The sequence below is a fragment of the Lutra lutra genome, chromosome 7 (genome assembly GCF_902655055.1).
Source record: "Lutra lutra chromosome 7, mLutLut1.2, whole genome shotgun sequence".
Taxonomy (NCBI): domain Eukaryota; kingdom Metazoa; phylum Chordata; class Mammalia; order Carnivora; family Mustelidae; genus Lutra; species Lutra lutra.
In genome coordinates, this window is record NC_062284.1 from 1,173,237 (window position 1) to 1,192,256 (window position 19,020).

The window sequence follows — 19,020 nt, forward strand, 5'->3', positions numbered from 1 at the left end:
TGCTCGAGCTGAGTCGTGAAGGGTAGATGGGAGCATCCAGGTGAGCAAAAGGAGAGAGGGCATCGCGGCCCACAGGGCAAGCATGCGACCTGCTGCGAAAGGCAAGCGATACCCATGCCACTCGGGGAGGGGCACAGACGCGTGCGTCCGCAGAGGGGGCCTCCTGCAGGAGAAGGCAGCCGGCTGCTCCCTGTTACCTGTAGGCCCTGAACGGCCAGACTCCCAGATTCACGCTTTGTAAGGTCACTTGGACTGGAGTTTGGGAAACAGAGGACGGCGCCAGACTGTGGGCAAAAGAGGCAAGAAGGGGGGTCTCCTGCAAATGCTGTGAGCCTGGACCCCAGGAGCGAGGGGTTGGGGATGGGAGAGGGGAGGGGACAGGTGACAGCGGCACTCCGGAGGTGAACACCACGGGCCCCGGCACAGGCAGGGCGCGGGGATGAGAGCAGCATCTAGGAAGATGCCCGGTTTCCGGTCACAAGCAAACCTCCTGAGCAGAATCCCGGCTCCCACGCTGGGAGGCCATCTGCCAGCCCACAGCCCACGGCGCGTTTCATTTCCAAAGCAGACACCACAAGCAAACAAGGTATTTCTAACCCACAGGACATTAGACCTTAAATCCTAAGTGACCAACACACAGAGACATGGAGATGGCACTAAAGCATTTAAATCCTAAAAGGTCTCGGTCTAGACTGTCAAGAGCTACAAAGTATCAGACATGGAATCGCAGGGGGAGCAAATGAAGTCACGATGAAGTGCTAGAACATTCCGGGGAAACTGCGCACACACGGACAGATCAGTGAACAGTTGCTGAGTCTGCCCAGCCTGCCCAAGAGTGGGCAGGCCCAGGACAGGACACGCTGAGACCGTGTCCCCACGGGGCGAGATCCCCAGCCCTCACCCTCAGTTGGGACCACACCACCTCCCCAAAAGCTGCAGAGACTTCCTGACACGTCGCCAACCAGCAAGACAGGCTGCAGATCACACCGTCATCGCCTGCGTTTTTATTCACGTCCTGCCCGGTTTGGGAAGGTGGTTTAGCATCAGCTGTTGTGCAATTACACTGGAAGGCAGGTGGCCTGCATGCACGCGGCAGCGGACAGGCTCCGCTTTCCCCTGGGACACGGCCCATGGCCACGGGCGTCAGGGTTTAGGGGGACGGCTCTCGTACAGGACTTCGTCCACCTTCACGTCGTTCTCGTCCACGGGGACCTGCAGGCAGATCTGCTCTCGGAAGGCCAAGGCCATGGTGTAGGGCCCCACGTCCTGCTCCCGCAGACAGCGCTTCAGGTACGCGTCATAGTAGCCCCTGCCTCTCCCCAGGCGGTTCCCATGCTTGTCGAAGCCGAGACCTGGCACGAAGATGAGATCGAGGCCCCCTGCGGGAGAGAGGAGCACAGGTGAGAGGGTGAACAGTTTCTGGAAGAGACGGACCCCTCAGGAGTCTGTGTTCCACTGTGGAATGACATCTATCCTCTCCTCAACTGATGAAGAAACACACGACCGCTCTAGAAAATCCAGTGAGCACAGGTCAGAGAATCCGGGTCAGACACTCAGCGGCTCTGGGAGCCCATCCCCATGTCTCCAGACGTTCTCCTGTGTACAGCTCGGATGACATGGGTTTGTACCATGGAAGCCCATGGTGACGTGGATTTGTTTTACAATAGGGGATAGTGCTGTAAATGCACTTCCTCGTCCCTACAATTTTCTTGACAATGTTTGCCTTCCTCTGGCTTAGTGCCTTGCGAGATACAGCACAGCACACAGAGAGTGCGCAAAAGACATGATCGCCAACTGTGTGTGTCAACGGCAAGTCTTCCGGCCAACAGGCCACTACTAGCAGGTATGCTCTGGAGGAGAAGAGAGTCACATGTGGATTTGTGGCCACATGGGGGGTGGCACCCCCAACCCCCGAGTAGTTCAAAGGTCAACCATATGTTAAAAAATGCCAGATTCCCAGACCCCATCCACACCTACAGAGAATTTCCTTGGATAGCGACTAAGAACATTTTTTCTTTCTTTTTTTAAGCATCTCTGCGATCCCACACACCGACCAGGTTGGGGAGCCAGTGTCCCAGCACCGTGACAACTGGAGGGGCGAGAGAGGGTCAGAGAGAAGCTGGAATGGAGGGAGCTGTCCTCCAAGTCAGCGATCAGGCAGATGAGGTCAGCTGTGGGGGGCGCCAAGGCCTGCCCGGCTGTCAGCTTCCCCAGACTCACGGGAGAGCAGGCTTCAGCCCAGACAGGGACATTTTAAAGGTACAAAAGGGGGACCCAACTGTCCTCTGGCTGGAACCCTGACAGGGAACACGGGGACCAGGAGTGGACACACATTATCGAAACAGAACAGGTTGCCGGGGCTCGGGGTGCAAGGCAGGGTCTTGGAGGCAACAAAACGCTGGCGACTATGAGGGGCGTGGGGAGGTCCGTGAAGGAGGCAGGACAGACGATGTGGAGAGCTGCTTGGATTTGGTCAGTCCCGCTGGAGGGCCCTGCTAGCGTCCAGCAGCAAGTATGTGGGACCAGCACAAATCAAGAGCCACCGCACATGCCCAACTCGGGGCTGGGCCCAGCAGCCTCCCCTGCTGGCTGCCTGAAGGCTGTGTGGGAGCCTCTGGCGACCTCGAGCTTGGCACGGACACACTCCCCACGCAGCCCGCTGCCAAGAACGTCCCAGCTTGGAAGCTGTGACTCCTCGGGAACAGGGTGTTCGGGGAGAGGTGCTCAGACTGCCGGCCAGGCTGGCCCCCCGCGGGCCGCAGCTGCTCTAACTACGCGCAGACATGCGGCGTGAGCCCAGCGCACACCTGCCAAGCCGCGCCTGCCAGAAGCCCACGGAGCCCGCCTCCCACAGCCGTCGTGAACTTCCGTGTAAACCGGCTTGTCTTTTCTGGCCAAACCTGCTCGCGGCCCTGGTCTCCGACTTTCCCTTTCCTCCCTAACCCTGGCCTGCTCCTCCTCCTCCCATGGGATGAACGGGGGTGCGTGCACAGAGACCGGGCTCGCTCTGGGTCCTCCCGTGTCACCAGAGCACGCTGGGGCTGAAAGCTCGGCTCTGTCATCTACACACGCACACACACGCATACACACACACGCACACACATGCACACACATCGCTTCCCAGGCTCCTGCCGGAGATGGAGCTCAGCCAGAATAAAACGAGCGAGTGTGTGACCCCCATCCCCGTGGAAGCTCTGCCGACCGCCTGAAAGCAACAGGGACAGGGCACCCCCGAGGCCTCGCCAGAGGGACAGGCCGTCTGCCGGCTGGTTGGGGAAGGACACGTGGGAACCTTGGCGGGACCTGGGTTTTTAAGGATGTGGCAGAACTGGGTTCGGGTACGTTTCAGAAAGTAAGGGGAGATCGCAGGAGCAGAGAGACGGGGGCGAGGGGGCACAGATAGGGCAGAAGGACCCCACTGAAGAGCAGGGGGCACAAGAGAGGAGTTTGCCAGGTTGGGGTACGAAGGTTCAGGAGGGAGAGGCAAAGTGACCCCCTCAGGTCGGCAGAAAAACAACAAACAACCCGACCCCCCCACGGACAGAGGACCTGAGCAGACGGTTCTCCAGAGAAGACCAGAAAGGGCCGACAGACACGTGATTTCCGTACATTAATTTTGTATCTGGGACCTTACTGTAACCCTTTATCAACCCTAGCAGTTTTCGGCTGGAGTCTCTCAGATTTTTATATGTGGTACCATGTCGTCTGCAGATAGTGGAGGCTTTACTTCTTCCACACCCATCTGGATGCCTTTTCTTTCTTTTTCTTGTTGAACTGCTGTGGTTAAAACACTCGGTACTACGTTGAATAACGCTGGTAAGAAGGGACATCCTCATCTTGTCCCTGATCTTGGGGGACAAGTTCTCCGTTCCTCCCCATGGACTGACGTTGGCTGCGGGTTTCTCCTCCACGGCCTTCACTGTGTGGAGGTTTGCGCCCGCAGATCCACTTTGTTTAGAGCCGTCATCAGGAATAGGTGCTGAATTTTGTCGGAGGCTTTTTCTGCAGTTGTCGGGGTGACCACGATTTGTATTCTTCATTTTGCTCATGTGAGGACCGTGTGGGCTGACCGTTGAGTACAGAGCCGTCCTCGATACGCCCCGGGATAAATCCCACTTGATCACTGGGAGTGATGCTGTTACTGTGTCGCTGAATGTGGTTCGCCAGTGTTTTGTTGAGGACTTTGGTGTCTGTGTTCATCAGGGATATCTTCTGTGTCTATAGTGTCTTCATCTGGGTTTGGTAGGAGGGTAATGCTGGCCTCACAGAACGAATCTGGAAGCATTTCTTCCTCTTTTTTGGAATATTCGAGGACAGTAAGTAGTAACTCATCCTTAAATGTTTGGTAGATTTTCTTGTAACTCATCTGTCCCTGGACTCTTGTTTATTGGGAGTTTTTTGTTTTTTCTTTTTGTTTTTGTTTCTGAAGTAGGTTCTATGCCTAGAGTGGAGCCCAACACCGGGCCTGAACTCATGACCTGAACATGACCTGAGCTGAGATCATGAGTCGGACGCTCAACCGACGGGGCCACCCAGGGGCCCCGGGGCAGCTTCTTGTTTACCAACTCAATTTCGTTACTAGTAACTGCGCTGTTGAGACTTCCTGTGTCTCCCTGATTCAGTTTTGGAGCTAAGAGGCACAGAAGGAGACGTTCGACGTCACTCGTCACCAGGGAAAAGCACATCAATACCTCAGTGACACGTCACCGTGCCCTTGTTGGGATGGCCGTTTAAAACGCCGCATATAATGAATGTTGCTGAGGCCCTGGGGAGACCGGAACTCCGTGCATCGTTGCGGGGAGCACAAGAAGGTGCAGCTCCTACGGTCAACAGTGCAAACCTTCCTTACAAAACTAGAAGTGGAACTAGGCATACTAGCCACAGAGCGCCCCTGGAACGCGGGTCTTGAAGAGGGCTTTGGGCACCCCTGTTCAGAGCAGCCTCCCTCACAACAGTCCAGAGGCAGAAACGCCCAAACATCCACTGACAGCTGCGTGGACAAGCACAGGGAGGCTCGCGCACGGGGTGCTACTCAGCCGTGGAAGGAAGGAGCCCGGACCTGCTATGGATGCGGAAGACACCAGGTTAACGAAATAAACCAGGTGCAGAAGGACAAGTACCACACGAGTCCCGCGCAGGGAGTGCCTGGAGCAGCCGAACTCGGACGTGCTGTGGGGTCGCGGGAGCCGGGGAGGAGAAGACACGGGGGGGCTGCCCTGGCTGCCGGCCTCACCAGGGAGGACGAGAAGACACGGCAGATGCCTGCTGTCCCGCACTGTGCCCAGAGCCAACGTGGACGCCACTCTGAAAATTTTGTTAAGAGAGTGGCTCTCGGGGTGCCTGGGTGGCTCAGTGGGTTAAGCCTCTGCCTTCAGCTCAGGTCACAGTCTCAGGGTCCTGGGATGGAGCCCCGCATTAGGCTCTCTGCTCTGCGGGGAGCCTGCTTCCCTTCCTCTCTCTGCCTGCCTCTCTGCCTATCTGATCTCTGTCAAATTAAAAAAAAAAGAGAGAGAGAGAGAATGGCTCTCACATTATGTGTTACTTACCACATTTTTTTAATGCAAAGATACCAAAAGGAAAGCCAGGAGGAAATCAAGATTTCCACCCGTCGATACGTGAGGAAGGGAAGCCAGAATTTCAGAGCACGCACCTCCAGGCCACTAGAAGAAGAGAAGGAAGAAAGGAGGCAGAGAGACAAGAAAATACCTTTCTCAAGTCCCTTGCAGTCCAGGTGGTCTCGCTCCCCCCCGTGTCACAGGCCCCGCGTGCACTATAGCCCTCACGGTGCTCCCCTAGGTCTGGATGGAGGAGGCAACACCTAGAGATGGGAAGACGGCGAGTGTTACCTCGCACGGTCGCTAGAAGCAAGCTCTACAATGAGTAAGCACAGAGAATGGCTCTGGGACTCTCAGGTGACAAGAGGCCGTGAGAGGGCCCTTCTCGGGTAGGAGTCCCAACAATCTGTTTGGGGTATTGCTGCTGGATCCGTGGCCAACAGGATAGGTAGTATGACTCCCTTCAACCATGGGGTCACCTGCGGTCCCGGCTCCAGGTCCTCAGAAGCCCGCTCTGGCCTGCGTCTACATGACGAATCCAAGTGTCTTCCTGAAACGCAGAGTTTCCTTGCTTGACTTCATCTGTCTGCTGTCGCTACAAGTTCCTCCTGTGTCCTCCCCATCGTCCCATGTGTGCCCCCTCCTCCCCCACGCACACCCCGGGCCGCGTCACACCATCCCAGCATGGTCCTGGATACTTTCCCTCCCCAGAGGCAAGGCCCCGACGAGGCCTGAAGGTCACACGCAGGCTTAACAAGCTCCCCTTGCACCCACCGGTCCGACCCTGGGCCGTCCCCACTAATGGGGAACCCCAGACCCTACTGAACGCCCTGCAAGGTCAAAACCTGACAGAGACAGCAGGAAAAACGCTTGGTCTGTGCACATGTCCTCCAAGTGCCTCTGGTGGCTCCGTTTTCACCGTGGGCTCCATGCGAGAGGGCAGTGACGTAGGGCTCCACACGCACGGAGACCCCACCTGATTCTGCTCAGTCGTGCGTGCCTCACAGACAGCTCCGCCGCACCAGACTGCACCCACCGCTCAGAGCGCGCGCCCTGTAAGGCCCGAGACTGCCCCACGCAGTCATGAAGGTGGTTCTGCGCTCCAGGGCCAAGGCTAAGCTTCAGACCCACATCCTGCATCTGCTCAGACCCGGGCTGCCCTCCGTCTGGGCGGGCTCTGGACTGCCAGTGCCCCCTGGAGGCAGCCCCTGGCGGCGGCGCTCTGCCCTGAGGCTCCTTCTCCACTGCTCTGCCTCTGGGAGGCTTTCCTGCTTCAGTCCCCTGAGCGAGGAGAGGCGGCTGGAAACAGTGCCCGCCGCAGAAGGCTGGCCGTGACCGTGAGACTAGGTGATGCCTGTAAATGCCTCCGCCCAGGGCCAGGCCAGGCTGCGTCTGATGAGAAGCTGTTGCCAAGCGCGCTCCCTTTCTCTTTAAGAAATGTCAGACATTGTTGCTCGAGCCCGGTAGCTGGGGAAGTGGTGGGGGTCTGCAGTCTTCCAGAAGATCCTCCAGCCGGAGCCTTCCCACATCCCCTTGGAAGGGGCTGGCACCCGCGCTCTCAGCTCCGGGCGTGGAAGGAGGCGGGGGAGGGCTCTGTGCAGAACATTCCTCATACAGTCAGAGAATAAACAATCCAGGCTCATGGCCACAGGGTCCTTACAACCACTTAACTCAGCCCCATGGTCCAAAAGCAACCACTAATGCATGTGGCTGTGCTCCAGGAAGGCTTATTCGAGGCCAGTGGCGGGTCCGCTGTGGCCCGTGGGCTGCTGGCTGCTGAGCCCGCCCTAGAACATAAGGGAGGAGTTTCAGGGAGAAGGGACCAGAACGCTGGCAGAAAGGATGAGTATAGTCAGGACAGGAAAATACGCAGTAGATTCGGCCATGAGGAAACCACAGGGGCGAGGGTGCACCCAGCAGGGACACGAGGACAGACACAGGGACACGAGGACAGACACGGGGACACAAGGACAGACACGGAGCCGCAGACCTTTATGCACCAAAACAGAAAGAACAGGAACTAGGCCCAGAAAGAAAACGAAGACAGAGGGTTTCCTCGGTGCCTAGACGGGGCCGGGAAGCACTGCGCTGGGTGCTGAGGACAGTCCGCCGGCGCACGGCGTCCTCGTTCTCCCCAGCCACGGAGGGGGCAGCTGGCCGTGGACCCTCTTCGGGCGCCCTGACCTCTGACTCCTGCCCTGGGTGGCCTGTCCTTGCCCTAATCCTGCAGAGAAGGCTGGAAATGAGGAATGTCAGAGCCCGGGAGCCCCGCAGCGCTGTTTCCTGCCCCTCCTCTCATTAGCACAGGGCCGGGGCCGAATCTGTGGGCCACCCCCTCCAGGTGCCACTGCACCGCCACAGGGCGCCCGCCTGCACCAGTCTGCCCGAGCGTGCGTCCCTCCTGCAAGTCCAGCGGGCACCCGCCTCCAGGCCCTGCCTGTCTGGATCCCCTCAAACTCAGCCTTCGTCCTGACTCCCCCTGCTCAAAGCCTTGAGTTAATCAGAGTCTCTTAAAGACAACATCCAAGTTCACTGACTGGGTCGGGGGAAGGACCCACACACCTCAGCCCCATCACGGCTCCAGCATGGTCTGTCCTGAAACATGGGCAGTCCCGTTCCACCAAGGGGCCCACCGCCCCACAGCCCGGCCCCATGAGGTCCTGAGGGCCAGTCTCGGCTCCTGCTATGCTGTTCTCCACGCCGGCAAGGTCCTCTAATCGCTGTGTTGACCTGTCTGGTCGTGACAGTCCCGACATGCACAAACGTCAGTTAAACGTCCACGCAACACCCCCTGCCCATGAACTGCGGTGTGGCCTGCCCTTATCTGACACGGCGAGGAGGGGGAGGAGTCCCTTCCTCGCCTTCTGGGGACAGTTGTCTCCTTTTCCCAGAATGATGCCAAGTCCGGTTCTATTTCCTAGGAGAGAAAGCCAGAGTGAGGACAGAGCGACGTCTGACTAGATCCAAGTTGTCTCTGTTCGCGCCTCCCGTGCACGGACTCTTCCCCACAGTCTAGCTTCTAGAAGGGAAGAGAGGGAGCAGCGGCTCCATGTCTCACGCGCCCACAACAGGGCAAGTGCTGTGCTACATGCCGGGGAGGGAGGGGTGACTAGATCGGTGGCTCAGCACATCCACTGGGCGAGGCAGGAGGACGGGGCTCACACACCCGGTTCACGGACAGAGACCCGAGCTCCGCGCTCAGAGAACCCGAACGCCGCCTTACGGGCGCTCAGCTCCGAAGAGAAACAGCTGAAGGCTGCCTCCCAGGGGGCGTCGCTCCTGCCGCCAAGGGCGCCCGCGGGGCCAGGCACAGGACGGAGGAAGCACCGGGAGGGCTGGTGTGCAGGCTTCTGGGGGCTGCGGGGCCTGGGTCCCAGCGCCAGCTTGTAGTAGCCGGGAGACGTCCGTCAAACTGCGTCGACCTGCAATCCGAGGTGGACAGCATGTGGGGACGTAAAGAGTTTCTCAGCCATTCAAGCCACGTGTCAACTTAACCGGTGGCTGTGACCAGACTCCCCGGCCCGCCGCTCTTGACAGACGCACCCTGGGGGCACAAGGAGCCGAAATCCTGAAATAAAATCCAGAACCAGAAAGTCAGGAGGGCTCTTGCCGCAGAAGTCGCTGCCAGATGCGTTGGGCTCATCGGGGTGCCTCTGAAAAAACAGAGGGATGCAGGACCTCTCCCCCGGGTCCCCCGTCCTGGTGAACGGGGTCCCACAGTCACGGGATCGCAGTACAAATACGCACGACGTCCGACGGGTATGACCACGACGGTTCCGAGCGTTCACCTCCCTGCAAACGCAGGCTGCCCTGGGAGCGGGACGCTGAGGCGACCACCTCGGGCAGAGAGCTGGCTGTGCTCTTCCATTACACGGTAAACGCAGCGCCACTCACCCGCCCTGCTGCATCATGGGCCATTCTGGCCCTTTGGGACCCTACATGCAGAATCAAATACACTGTAGTAAAAGCCATCTTTTTTTTTAAAGATATTTCTTTACTGGGGCACCTGGGTGGCTCAGGAGGTTAAGTCTGAGGGAGAAGCTCAGGTCATGATCTCAGGGTCATGGGATCGAGCCCCGCATGGGGCTCTCTGCTCGGTGGGGAGCCTGATTCTCCCTCTACCACTTCCCCTAATTATGCTCTCTCTCCTCCTCTCTCTTTCTGTCAAATAAATAAATAAAATCTTTAAAAAAAAAAAAGATTTATTTATTCAGAGAGAGTCACGAGCAGAGGGAGGGGCAGAGAGAGAAACCCGAAGCTGACTTCCTGGTGAGTGAAAAGTGCAACACGGGACTCGCTCTCATGCTTCTGAAGTCGTGACCTGAGCCAAAATCAGGACTCAGATGCTCAACTGACTGAGCCCTCCCCAAAAATCATCTTTGAAAGACAATCATCTGTGATTGATCATTTCTGTGTTGTTACTCTAAAATCTACTCTTTGAACACAGGGCCTAACACTTATGTCAAAATACAGGGACTGTACTTGTCACGGGAGCATGGGAGCCCACACCGGCCATGGGAGCCATTCCCTCCGTGCCCCCAGGCAGGCCACCACTCATCCGCTAACGAGGTCTTCAGGATGTGAGACGGTCTCTGCATGCCTTCGAGTTAAGCCTAAGTGTTGATGAGTTCCACGCTTTCATTCAACCCTGTGAACACAGACTACATGTCCAAATGAACAAAGTGGAGATGACGGGAATCAGACTCTTCTAGAAGGGCCGAAAGCCAAGACAGAAGCAGCGTGGGTGGTATTTGGTGACTTAGCTGCTGAGAGTGTCACCAACGACACCCCCCTCCCAACCAACCCAGGGAGCCTAGAAAACCTCGGGGACAACAGCACGGAAGCTGAGCTAAGGTGAACTATGAAGGCCATTCAGCCCCTAGAATATGGCTGAGCCTCTTCAGGACAGCTCGGGAAGGGTCCAAAGAAAACCGGCAACAGGGACCAGCTCTGGAGAAGCAAACTGGGGGAGAAGAGGACCTCCCTCACCTCAGTCCGTCCTTCTGCTGTTTGGATTTTTTACCACATTCATAGATAACCCAAAATTTTTAAAAGACTTATTTGAGGGAGCCAGCGACAGAAAGCATGAGTGAGGAGAGGGACAGAGGAGAGGGAGAGAGAGAATCTAACGCAGGCGCCCCACTGAGCGCAGAGCCTGACCTGGGGCTCGATCCCAGGACTCCAAGATCACAACCTGAGCTGAAATCAAGAGTGAGATGCTTAACTGACTGAGCCACCCAAAAACCCTCCCCCCAGATATTTTTAAAACCCTTTGGAAGTATCGACCCTCGAGAATTTCCTGGGAGGCCATTTGATGCGGCAGGTGAGCGTGCTTCCGGAGAGAATGCTGCGTGGGGACCCTGACCTACCAGTGACTCGCCAAGGAAAATATTCCTCAAATTGCCTGTCTCCCCCTAAAACTCGGTGTCCTCTCCCTAAGATGGAAACCATACCACCACCCGCAGCAGGGGCGACCAAAGGAGCAAAGGCGGCACGTGAAGGCGCTAGCAGGTACTCAGCAAACACACGGTTGGTAAACTCTGGGCACGAGTAACCTGTTCTCTTCACAGTGACTCCGAAAGTCACTTCTTCTCCAGGAATGCAAACACATGTAACAGGAATGCTGGGCCAGGGGAGGGTGACTCTCTAGAGCCACCTGCTGTCACAGTGAGAACCCTGCAGGCCAGAGATGCTCCAGGTCAGCCGGCACAGAGCAGGGAGCCAGGGCGACTCGCAAACACACTGTCCCCGAAACAGGTGTCACAGGAATCATTTTCCCCATTCCACCGGTCTCTCTCTTTGCCCAAGCCCCTAGAGGAGAATCTGCTTACAAATCCAGGAAATTAGAGTCACTCTTTGACAACCCCATTTAAAAACTACGTAAGTGCCAGACGCTGTGCCAGAACATGACTGGCCAGATGACCTCCCAGTGTCTCCCCAACAGCCCCGCGAGGGTGGGAATTACTATCCCGGCTCTTCAAATAGGAAAACCAAGGCTCAAAGAGAACACGCATCTGCTCAAGGCCGTACAGGCGGGAAATGCGAGAGGCGGAGTGTGGGCGCTGATTTCCCAGGGCTTGCAAGGTGTGGAGGCGCTTTGGTCCCTGCCTGGAGGGATAAAGCAGACAAGGGACATGCTCCTTACCAGCCCTGGTTGGGGGGGGGGGGGGCTCAGTCAAGCGGATACAACCATGTGTCAGTCAGGTTAAGGTCATGGTGAGAGGCAGACAGCACAGTAGAACTGGGGAAATCCGAGCAGTGAGTACGGGAGGGAGAGGTCAGAGGGCAGGCAGGGCTGAGAGGCAGCAGACAGCGGGCACGTTCCCCCACAGGGAGCCTTGGCCACCTCCAGGCCCGCAGGTGGAGAGATGGGAGCAGGGAGGGCAAGGCTCTAGGTACTGAGAGCTGTAGCCAGAAGGGCCGCTGGCCAGGATGGGGGTCTAGGCAGGGGAAGCACCGAGGGCAGGGGCAGGAGGGAGCAAACACCGAGCTCTCCCTCCCACACCCTCTGTTTTCTGTCAGGGCCTCCCGCTGGCTGAAGACCCAGAAGCCAGGACCAGGTGCCTGTGACATGGTCCACTCAAGGGGACTTCCCCGGCACCAAGCAAGTGACAGAGACAGACAGCTGCTGGGGGGGAGGATGTGCAAAGGGACCCAACAATTTATACCTGCCTGTGATCCGTGCTTACTTCCGGGTTTGGGGAACTGGGTGTATTTATTATTTCTTTACATTCCTAAGTCTCATCTTTATCGTCAGAACAAAGCTCTCTTCTTTTAGAACAAGAAATCCTTTCAGAGCCCTCAGAAAACCTCTGCGTCTCCCTCTGAAGATGCGCTTCAAACACGTTTGCTTTTTTAGGTATATCCTTTACTGTATCGTAAAGCTGGCTAGCACGGCATACAAAAGTAAGCCCAAAACTTAATAAATGACTAAAAGTCCTTAGGAAATGATCATTTCATTTGCATTTCTTAAATCATCAACAGGACCAACAGCAAGCGAGGCACTAAGGACCCGAGAGGTAGCAGTGAGGTCCCCCCACCAGAGGATGGGGCTCAGCCAACCACAGCGAGGGTCAGATCTGGCCCATCGCCTGCTTTTGTAAACCAAGTTTCTTTCTTTCTTTTTTATTTTATTTTATTTTATTTATTTATTTGAGAGAGAGAGTGAGAGAGACTAAGAGAGAGAAGCAGACTCCCCACTGAGCAGGGAGCCTGATACAGGCTCGATCCTAGGACCCTGAGATTGTGACCTGAGCAGAAGGCAGAGGCCTTAGCGACGGAGCCCCCCAGGTGCCTTGTAAATCAAGTTTCAATGGAACACAGCCACGCTCCGTGTCCACACAGAAACAGCAAGCTGCATGGCTACAGCAGATAACGGAGGGCGCACAGAGCCCTTTACAGAAACCGTCTGCCATGCCTGCCCAGCTTTAGAACATCCCTGGTAGGTTACAAATGAAAAATGGTAGCAATGTACCGCTATGAAGGAGAAACGGCAACAATGTACCCTTACAAAGAAGAACCCATAAGGGGGTACTGTTAGAAAGGAGAAACGGCAACAATGTACCCCTACAAAGGAGAAACAGTAGCCCTGGGGCTGCTACAAAGTTGCAACAGTAACAGCACAGCCTGGCTCCTCTGCACCCAGCAGACGCAGACCACAATTAGTCCTACCAGAGAAAGAGAATTAAACTGAACCCCAGACGTGCAGAAGGCCGTGCAGGAAACGGACCCGCGGCAGCAGCCTCATCCAAATGGCTCTCAGGGTCACATTCATTCTGGCTCCGAGCCTGCGACACTGTCCCTGCTGCTGGTCACCACGGGGCCCCTCGGAAGTTCTCTCCCACTGAGAAGATGCTGCGGGACGTCCTGCAATCCCCGCTAACTTCCGGCAGCCTCTGGCCGTGCGCGTCCCCTCGCCCACCTGCAACACCAGTGGACAGAACGATTCCATTTCTCAGCTCGGTTTATGAGCAAAGCTTTGAGGTTTGGAGTACTTTAAGGACAATTCCTCATCCATCCATGTGACACAATCAAGAAATAAAGGAGGCCAACAATGGAAAAGCAAATGCCATATGACTGCACAGAAACGGCATCTCTGAAATAGCTGATTTACCGAGACGGGGAGCAGGAGGCTGTCTGCCAGGGCCTGGGGCTGTGGAGCTCGGGCAGAGGCTCCGACGGGCAAGAGGGAAGGTAGCCGAGGTCCGTTCTGCAAGGCCATTGCACACGTGGAATGTTCCCGAGCTCCACAGGGAGAGGTGGCTGCTCAGGAAAATTCAGGCGCGTGGGGCAGGCAGTTTGTCCCAGGCATGGGCCCTGTGAAGCCGGGCTCCGGGGACAGGAGGACCCTGGTGCACGGGAGAGCCATGAAGAACGGTCCCTCCCGCCAGGCAAATCCACAGGGGTTTCCAGAGCTGCCTGCTGTTCTCACTTTTCTGGAGATCAGCCCTCGAAGTCATCAGCCTGAATAACGACGGCATCGTCCCTCCACCTCACGAGCTTATTAGCAAGATGGAAGCTTCTCCTGGTTTCCACCATTTCTTTCGCCAGCACGTGAATGAGCACTTCGAAGTCCTGCAAACTCTCTGGCTCTGTACATTTTGCTAAAATAAACCACCCAGGGCACGGTATCTCTTTGCGACCTGGGAGGACTCGTGGCCTGGCTCCCATGAGCCGTGGATCGCATGCGACAGATTCTGCTACTGCAGGCCCAAGATAAGGTAACCGGGGACTTGGAAACAACAGTCGCTGGTATTCACAGACGCCGTCTTCTGACGGGTCCCAAGTGCCGTTCTCACTCCAGCCACCCCTGTGACCTGCTTCTGGAAGCCTTCTGGTTGGGGAGAAACCTGCCCTCGGAGCCTTTCACGTTCCCCAACACCTGCTAGAGTGGCTGGATGGGAACGAGGAGAAAGGGCTCGCGGCAGCTCACCGAATGGACACACGTAACTCTCCGGATTCCGGGATCCGACACACCCGACACACGGTGTGCACGCGGACGAGTGCGCACGTCTCACATCCCCACGCTGGGGTGACGTAAGTGACGAGGGAAGAAGTGCAGGGGTGGGAGGAAGGCCGGCGTCCGCGGAGAAGGGGGTTCGCCCAGGCAAACCGGCGCGTGGAGGGGCGCTGGCCCGACCAGCCGTGGAAGGTGGAGGAGGAGCCCGGCGCGTCAGGATGGAGAGGCCGGGACAGAGGACCAGGAACGCACGGACTGCGGCAGAATCCGAACTCGCGGGGCATGTCGGGGAGTCACAGAGGGAGAGGACAGCATCCTCGAGACCTCAGGAAAGAACCTGACTTTCCTGCCATCCTAAACAAATTCTACATGGAATACCCCTAGTGAAGGACGCTGGGCGGCTCCGTGGGCTGAGCGTCCGAGTCCTGATCTCAAGGTCATGAGATCGAGCCTTGCATCGGGCTCTGTACTGGGTGTGGAGTCTGCTTTAAAAAAAAATAAAAAATGTTCCTAGTTAAGCGATTTCATTCCTTGTTAAGATTTGTCACAAACCCGCCAGCTCCTCCCTTGTGCCAGCAGCACTGTCTCAGCGGCGCTCCTGGGGGCAGCCTCGGCGGCCAGGCCTCCAGACTACAAACCCATCCCTGGACTCCTTAGCCAACAGGAAAACTGGATATCCCCCAGAGCTCCCTGAAACCTTTACTAGGAGGGACACGCCTGCATTTGGGTAGTGACTGCACAAATCTGCACGTGTGACAGAACCACACAGAAGCGCGTGTACGTGTCCTGCACACCGTGGCGTGCGCATGTATACAGGTGACACGGAGTTAGCTGCAGTGGGACCCGTGTCCCGTGGTCACCACTCCACCACAGATCTGGGAGATGCCACTGCGGAGGCAGGCTGGGGGAATAGAACCCAGCACCCCCCCACCAGCTGTTTCTGTAATTTATTATTTCAAAATAACAAGTTTCAAAAACGTTCAGAAAAGGCATCTCCTGCTGTGACCTCCAACTCCAAGAATCTCGAACCAAACCAGCTCCCATCTACCCTGGATCTCGCCTTCCTCTGACAGACCTCAAGCTCGAAGCACAACAGAGCATCCCCCCTTGGCTGGGGTCTCCGTGTGTGGCCGACCTTGGGCTGTGAGCAGGTGACTCTCCCCGTAACACAGCCCCGGCCGGCCCGTCAGTCAGTGGGTCGCAGCCCTCCCCTCACTCAGCTCCTCCTGCGGGCTGGGATGAGCTCACAGCAGTGGCTGAGTGTGGGACAACAGGTGTTCTGAGAGCAAGAGCGACAGCGCCCAGGCAACCTTCATCACAGTATCATTCTAACTGTGCCGTTTCATTATGAGTGTCTGTCATTCGCCTCCTATGGGGTCTTGTTTATTAACTCGACTTCACCTTAAGTACGTACAGACTGGAAAAAACATCGAGTACTTCGGGTCCCGGGCCTCCGTGGTTTCAGGCATCCTCTGGGGGGCGGGAACACAGCCCCTCACCTAAGGGAGAGTGGTTATAACGTATTCACTACTTGCCTGGACCCACGCGCTCTCCAGCCTGCCACATGCGTGTCCTGCCTGCCAAGTGTCTGTACTCAGGTGACTCCTAACTTTCCTTCAAGGCTCAACCCACCATGACTTCCTTCAGCTGCACCCAATGCACGGGGCTCTCATGGCCCCCGAGCCCAGGGAGTGCTGGGGCTCACCACAGGCGCCCGCTGGAGTCCTGCCTCTGCCCTACAGATGAACCCCCCCCGCCATGCTTCCCACAAGCAGACATGGACAAGGTGGTTGGCGGAGTAAAGGGAGGAGGTCTTTCTGAAACTCGGCATCACCCACTTTCTCACTTTGTCTAATGTGGCCTGTAAGTGCGCCTCTCACTTCCTGCCCCGATTTCTCACGATGCAGAACAAAAAACCTTTTTTCTCCTGCTTGGTGTCTTTGCTGGAAAAGATCACGGACTCCTGATGGCATGTGGAACCGAGTGGTTTCTAGGACATCCCCCCGACCTCACAAGCCAGGCCGTGCGGAGAGGGCGTACAGTTATCCCACTGCCCACACACAACTGCTAGTGTTCTATCCACAGCGGGACGAAGAAGGGACACCAGAACAAGGGTCATCCTCGCACCCAGTAATGCTACATTCGGGCAACAAAAGTTAGCTGTTTTCAGTTTGTTTCACCCAATTATTATAACCCAAGAACCTAACATCATCAAGAGTCTCTATAGAGCTACCCAGACAAATCAAACAGCATTCTTCCATTCCCCCAAAATGTAACTTCTAGGTGGGGCCTACACACTTTTCTTCTCTGTGACTTTGGTGGCTGACTTTTACCGTCATCTGGGTTTTACAAGAACATCTGGGTTTTGGCCTCGCCCCATGTGCCTGTGTGACCTCGGATGGGTCGTTTCCTGTCTAGGTCTGTGCCTCCAGCTGTAGGACGGAAGAAGTGAGTCAGAGGATCTCCGAAATCCCCTCCTGCCCAACAGTGTGTGCTAGTTAAGTGAATAAAGAGGTGAGATGTGGGATACCGCAGAAAAAACCATCTCGGACCCATGCTGACATCTGCTGGAAACTGGGGAACCCTCAGCACCCACAAGTTCAACAGCCCTTAAGGACCCAGCCTGGGACACCTCACTTTGAACACATGACATCAGCGATGCAAGCTTCTCATTGCATTAAGTTTTCTGGGCGCATGGGGGGCTCAGTAATTAAGCATCTGCCTTCAGCTCAGGTCATGATCCTGGAGTCCTGGGACTGAGTCCCGCATCAGGCTCCCTGCTCAGCAGAGTCTGCTTCTTCCTCTGCTGCTCTCCCTGCTTGTGCTCTTTCTCTCTCTCTCAAATAAATGACATTTTAGAAAAAAATAAAGTTTTTTAATATTCGGTTTTCTAGGACTTAAGAAAACATTGAAGAAAATAACTTTAACGTTGCTTCCAAGACTTCTGGTCCCATCTGGAAATCTGAGCCCACGCTCCTCAGCTTTCCTGCACAACAAGAACTTGACAACACATGGAAAAATATTCTACTCACAGTAACAAAAAATACTAATTGACTAGGAATGCACTTCACAAGCAACAATCAGCAACAGTATGACTCAAACCAAACACGTCTACAGAGGAACCTGGAACAGGCCTGGGACAACGGGGGAGACCGCACTCCTACAGACACTTGAATGATGTAAAAAAATGTATTTCCCACAAACTAGCCTCGAACTTTAACACAGTTCCAACCAAGATCTCTAGAGGATGTGGGGAAGAAACTGACAAGATAATTTTAAAGTTAATCTCAAAAATGAAGGGTTCACAATAGTCTGCTAAATTTTTTAAACTAAGAATTGTGGGGGCTGGACTCCATCTAGCAGCATCACCGTGCACTGAGGGGTCACACCTGGCCACACCGATCGTACGTCAGGGTTGGGACACACCTGTGGAGGAGACCAACACATCCAGGAACAGACCCAAAACACACAAGAATGTAGTCCCTGAAAACGGTGGCATTTCAAAGGAGTGGGGAGAGGGCACATTATTTATGAAATGTTGTTGGGACATCTGACTATTTTTTTTAAGTAAAAAATTAGGTTCCTCTCCTATACATGAACACATGTTCAAAAAGAATTAATAATTTATTTTTTTATGATTTTATTTATTTATTTGACAGACAGAGATCACAAGGAGGCAGAGAGGCAGGCAGAGAACGGGGGGAAGCAGGCTCCCTGCTGAGCAGAGAGTCCAATGCAGGGCTTGATCCCAGGACCCCCGGATCATGACCTGAGCTGAAGGCAGAGGCTTAACCCACTGAGCCACCCAGGTGTCCCCCAAATTAATATTTTAACTTGAAAAAATAAAGGACTAGGATAAAATAAAAATTTTTATATTCTCTAGAATGTAGAAAGACTCTCTAAAAATGAAGCCAAAGGCAGAAATTGTAAAGGAAAAGACTGATCTCACTAATAAGGATTTAATCCATCTGTACCCCTCAAAACAGAAACACACACAAAGTTAGAAAGAAAACGATAAAAACATTTACAGCATATACATGGCTGACTCGTGGCTAAATTTAATAAAGAATTGTTACCAGCTGGAAAGGAAATGATGAACACAAAAAATATATTTACTCCCCAACATAAATGGGGCAAAGAATAGCACTTTACAAAAGACAAATTAGGTTAAAAAACACAAAGCTTAGCACAGATTTTGACATTTGCCATAACGAACATGTTAACCACTGCAGCTCTTCAAAGAAGGAAGAAGGAGATTAGAACGAGATTGAGGAATTCCTCTTGGTTAATTCTACAAAACAAAACCAGAAGCACTGGTGAGTCCACACCGTTACTTCTAGGGCTGAGAATCCACGCAGCACGGGTGGTGAGATGCCCCAGGCGGGTTTCTCCGGAGTCTGCGGCCCACCTTCTTCAACGTGTGTCCGGGTTACTGCCGTGGCGCCCCGTCTCCTCCCGACAGCGCCCCCCGGGGAACCAACCCCGGCCTCACGCTGAAGGCCTGGC

At 55.2% G+C, this 19,020-nt stretch overlaps 1 protein-coding gene across 2 annotated transcripts in view; it reads right to left on the reverse strand.

Annotated features, from left to right (window-relative positions):
- Window positions 1-984: 984 nt before the first annotated feature.
- Window positions 985-19,020, reverse strand: part of MTHFS (methenyltetrahydrofolate synthetase) — a 35,170-nt gene continuing 17,134 nt past the window's right edge. The window contains exons 3-4 of one of the 2 annotated variants that reach the window (XM_047739313.1): window positions 1,117-1,379; window positions 985-1,079 (exon numbers count right to left, since the gene is read on the reverse strand). In XM_047739313.1, coding sequence (XP_047595269.1) covers window positions 1,144-1,379 — 236 coding nt within the window. In that variant the 3' untranslated portion in view covers window positions 985-1,079; window positions 1,117-1,143. Of the gene's footprint in view, window positions 1,380-19,020 lie in introns of both variants that reach the window. The other variant, XM_047739312.1, reaches the window with a different exon arrangement.